Here is a 4,902-nt window from a genome sequence, read left to right as displayed (position 1 = left end):
AAAACTTTTAGTTTATAAATAATATTTTTATTTATTTATGATAAGCAAATTGGTTTTCATATATAATCAACTTTATTTATTTATACTGACCATACCATAAATGTTTTTTTAAATATTTTTTTAATTATCGATATGAAATATTTACAAATAAAATTAACATTATTGTATCTATTCGTAATTATTGATACGTCTATTATTGGAGCGTTAATTACAGACGACCAACTATAATGCAACTACATATATATAAAAGACTAATTAGGATTTTTTTTCCCGCGAACTTTGACATGTACCAAATCATGCCACCTGAATTTTTTTGGCCATTAAAAATTCTCCTTAAATTATTGAGATTGTTAGATTTAAGGACTTTTGTCTAATTTTAATCAATTTTACTGTTTCAGTGATTGTTTATGTAGTAAACCATGCTTCCCAGACTTTGATATCTACCAAATCATACCCCTCAAACTTTGATATCTACTAAATCATGCCCCCTGAACTTTCATCCATGTTAGAATTTTTTTACTAAAATCAGACAAAAGTTTTTAAATCTAACAATCTTAATAGTTCAGAGAGAATTTTTAACGGCCAAAAAAGTTCAGGAGGCATGATTCGGTATATGTCAAAGTTCTGGAGAAAAAAAAACTTAATTAGCCTATATAAAAAAATAATGTTTTAGATTTGCAACGTGAGATAAATAATGAATATGATCGGAATTGAATAAATTCAGTATTGAAATATTTCAAGAAAAAAAAAAGGTTAAGGATCAATCATAATATTACCTACTGTAATGATATATATTTAGTCATTATACTTAATTTTTGGATTGATCGAGAATTTGAGATTTATTTCTTACACATCTATATTTTATAAATCTGTAAATTAAATTTAAGATTATTAGTTTTATGGAATCTGAATTATTATAAATTAGGGTTGGATTTATATTTCATACCAGTTTTTCTGTAGATTTTTTCTCTGTCGATTGTATATGGTTGCTTTTCGATTTAAGTTTGTTCTTCTTCTCAAGCGATGTCGCCAGAATTAATGGTGCTTCCTTCTTTATTGGAGTTTTTTTCATCGTTGCTAACCTTATTGCATCACACGAAGGTTTCAATCCCAAGAAGTGTGAATCATGTGGGTTAAAAGTGTGTGTAAGAAGTATTTGTATAATTTTTTTTATTGGATTGTATAATTATTTATTTATCCAACTCACAATTTTTTTGTAAAATTATTATTATTTTTTATTATAACTGAAAAAAGTCCATAATTTACAATTGGAGATCTTATATAGAAAAAGAAGTTAATAACAATTCTTTTTTTATTTTGGGATTTCTTTGATTGAGGGTCCTAAATTATGTAGGTCTAACTTGCGTATACTCGAGGAATAAATAACCTGTAGTGTATACACTTGAATTAATTAGTGAGATTTCTAAGCACAAAATGTCTTTTAAAATTATCCGTAAGTTGTTCTCATATAATTTAACTATACTAATTGAGAATCACAACGTTTAACTATTACACACAATAATCTCATTATTTAACAAATATATCAGTGTATAAAATTTTAATACATGTAATTTAAGCATATATATATATCAATATTATTATTCATCTGTTAGTTAATAATAAAACTAACATTAATTCGTTTATAATATAAAACACAATAATAATATATAATAATTAGATATGTGTATATTTGATTAATTTATAGCAATTATCACAATTTAATAGTGTAATATTATCAACTAAAATTTTCTCCCTAAGTCTCTAAATCAAAAGCAATTTTATTTATTTGATTATCAAAAGTATACAATTGTGATCATGAAACAATATGTATTTATAAAGTTAGGGAGTGACTTAGTTACATAATCCTAATTGAACTGAGCCTGCTCATCAAAGGCTTCAGTTAACTAAAAAAACTCACACTTATGTTTCAACTAGACTTTATACACACAGATGTTTAGCTCATTAACTATTGATCACTAACAATATGGCTAACACAACAATGAGAAAATTACATTGTCTACTCACTTTACTTTACTAATAACTATTCAATCAACCCAAATTTTAATAAAACCAATAAAAATTAATGTAAACCTAAATAAAAATCTAATATCATCGTGATTCATATATTCTTGTAAATGAATGATTACTTTCTCCCTCTTTTCAAATGAGACAGTCTAAACTAACTAAAAATAAAGTAAATAACATTTTAAATCATGTGTGTTTCAAAAATTGTCATTGAACTCTTTGATTTGTTAAATAAAACAATTAGATTTTATATTTTCTAAAATGGTACAAAATAATACCCTTAATTAAACTAATTTTTTTATTAAAATAAAAATTAATAATAACTCGATAAAATTATATTTATATTCTGTATATATATTCATGCTAAAAATTGTCTTCAAACTAATAGTTATATTAAAAGAAAATTATCAAAACTTAAACGCATAGTACTATTGTGTACTATTTTAAAAAATAAAAGATTCAATTCAAATTCATTATATCATAAAATACAGAATCCAATTCATCATTTTATAAAATAGTATTAAGTTAACCCTGAAAATATCAAGATTTAATTAGGAAAATATATAGTTGAAATATTTAGAAAACTAGAAGTGGATAAGAATAGAAAAATGAGGATTGGTGGAGATAACAGAATCATGTCGGCGAATTTGACAATGGGAAATGTTCCCACGTGGCACAACACGATTTCCTTATTATCATTGATCCTTTTTCTCTATTTATATGCTTTCATTCATGATTTTCCTATTTATATTACTTGCCTTCAAAACTAGCTATTATATTTATGTATAATTAATAAAATAAAATACATGGATCAACTGGAAGATCACAAATCCATAATAGAAGAGTCAAAGTTCAAAAGGGTTTGTGTTTTCTGTGGAAGTAGTTCTGGTAAAAGAGATTGCTACCGTGATGCTGCCCTTGAGCTTGGCCAAGAGCTGGTATATATATAAATATATATATCTTTGTTGTCATGCAAAAGTGGGTTAATTATGTATAGTTGATTGTTTTTTCTTTGTTAATTTAAATTTAATTAAAAGGTTTCAAAAAAGATAGACCTCGTTTATGGAGGGGGAAGTATTGGACTAATGGGCATTGTATCTCAAGAAGTCCATCGCAGTGGTGGACACGTACTTGGGTACGTACTAATTATATTAATATATAACTATTGTTATTATGACATATATTTATATATAAATATATTGAGTTGATATAATTTTTTAATCTCTTCATATATTCTCAGAATAATCCCCAAGGCTCTGATGCGTAAAGAGGTTTCCCTAATTTTACTACCCCTCCCACTTTTTTTTTTAATAAATACAGTTTATATATATAATTATATTTAACTTTTTGTTTCTTGATATATATATATAATTATATAATTAAGTAGATAACCGGGGAAACAATCGGAGAGGTAAGAACAGTTGCAGACATGCACCAAAGGAAGGCCGAGATGGCCCGCCATTCTGACTGTTTCATTGCTCTTCCAGGTATTTTCTTTAAGAAAAATAGTAAAAAGTATTATTAGTATTTTTTTTTTTGATGTTATACTGTTAATAGTATAATTAAGTATCAGAATAATTTTTTAAAAGTATACAATTATAGAAGGTTACTTATTGAAAGGGCTCACAATGGTTTTTTTTTTTTTTGTCATTTGTAGGTATAGGTAGGGTAAGATATATAGTAATATAACATTTATAGTATATACAATTGTTTAAATTTAGGTGGCTATGGAACTTTGGAAGAGTTATTAGAAGTCATCACGTGGGCCCAGCTTGGAATTCACGACAAACCTGTATGGAATAAATTATACACGCTATGCTTCTTCATATGTCTCCATCAAATTGTAATAATTAATTATTAATGTAAATATATATATAAAGGTGGGTTTGCTTAATGTGGAGGGCTACTATGATTACCTACTCACTTTCATAGACCAAGCAGTAGAAGAGGGCTTTATTTTTCCTTCACAACGTAACATACTCATCTCTGCTCCTAACGCTCCAGAACTAGTTAAAAAACTAGAGGTGACTACTATACTATACTATTTATTTACTAATAATTTCATTATAGAAAACCATTATTATAAGATGCTACATCAGTGTAAGGTGTCGAATCTAATCATATGTTTATTATTTTGATTTGAAAAAGGAGTACGTTCCATTGCATGAAGGAGTGGTGGCAAAAGCGAAGTGGGAGGTTGAACAAGTGGAGCTGAATTTGAATTTGCAGAAGAGTATTGCTCGTTGATGCCAAAAAAATGAAAAGGGAGGGTGGTGTTACTGATGATCAAGCAACAACTGTAAAATATTTCATTTTATTTTCTTACCTTATTTAATCTTCATTTAATTTACGTGCCAAAGTTTAGTGACGGCTTCTATATATAGTACTAGTCTTTTTTTTTAATGTAGGTGATAATTATAAAAACGTGTATTAATTAACTTTTGGATGATAAAAGATATATAACATAATGCCAAACCCTATAATATATATAATAATTAAGTTTGTTTACTTAATTTATCTAGTAATTTGAAAGTGTAACACTATCAATTAAGTTTTTCTCCATAAATCTCTAGAAGCGATTCTTATTTTATCTGATTATCAAATTAAAGTATATAATTAATTGTAATGAAACAATATGTAGTTATAGAGTTAGGAATTATATTTAGCTACATAATCCTCATTAAAGATTTCAATTAACTAGAAAAACTTACACTTCTATTTTAACTAGACTTTATACACACATGATAAGCCCTTTAACTATTGATCACCAGCAGCAAAATAGAATAAAACAACAACGAACAACCAAATTAACCCAAGTTTTAATAAAACTAATAAAAGTTAATGTTAGCCCAAATAAATATCTAACATACAATTTAA

The 4,902-nt window shown here is 26.3% G+C and overlaps 1 protein-coding gene across 1 annotated transcript; it reads left to right on the top strand.

The window, feature by feature from the left end:
- The first annotated feature begins 2,763 nt into the window (after positions 1–2,763).
- On the top strand, positions 2,764–4,538 carry LOC115702549 (cytokinin riboside 5'-monophosphate phosphoribohydrolase LOG1). Its single transcript, XM_030629973.2, has 7 exons — positions 2,764–2,963; positions 3,063–3,160; positions 3,266–3,296; positions 3,413–3,512; positions 3,747–3,817; positions 3,906–4,049; positions 4,174–4,538. The coding sequence occupies exons 1-7, from the start codon at positions 2,832–2,834 to the stop codon at positions 4,270–4,272; spliced, it is 675 nt and encodes a 224-aa protein (XP_030485833.1). The 5' UTR covers positions 2,764–2,831; the 3' UTR covers positions 4,273–4,538.
- Positions 4,539–4,902: the final 364 nt, after the last annotated feature.

The sequence above is a fragment of the Cannabis sativa genome, chromosome X (assembly GCF_029168945.1).
Source record: "Cannabis sativa cultivar Pink pepper isolate KNU-18-1 chromosome X, ASM2916894v1, whole genome shotgun sequence".
Taxonomy (NCBI): domain Eukaryota; kingdom Viridiplantae; phylum Streptophyta; class Magnoliopsida; order Rosales; family Cannabaceae; genus Cannabis; species Cannabis sativa.
This window is presented reverse-complemented; position numbering and strand designations above follow the sequence as displayed.

What these genes read in the sequence shown, in the direction of transcription:
- LOC115702549 (XM_030629973.2), top strand. Translation starts at nt 2,832, where the DNA reads ATGGATCAACTGGAAGATCACAAATCCATAATAGAAGAGTCAAAGTTC. An exon ending in TTGAGCTTGGCCAAGAGCTG is followed by an intron (nt 2,964 to 3,062) that starts GTATATATATAA and finishes TTTAATTAAAAG; the next exon opens with GTTTCAAAAAAGATAGACCT. An exon ending in TTGGAATTCACGACAAACCT is followed by an intron (nt 3,818 to 3,905) that starts GTATGGAATAAA and finishes ATATATATAAAG; the next exon opens with GTGGGTTTGCTTAATGTGGA.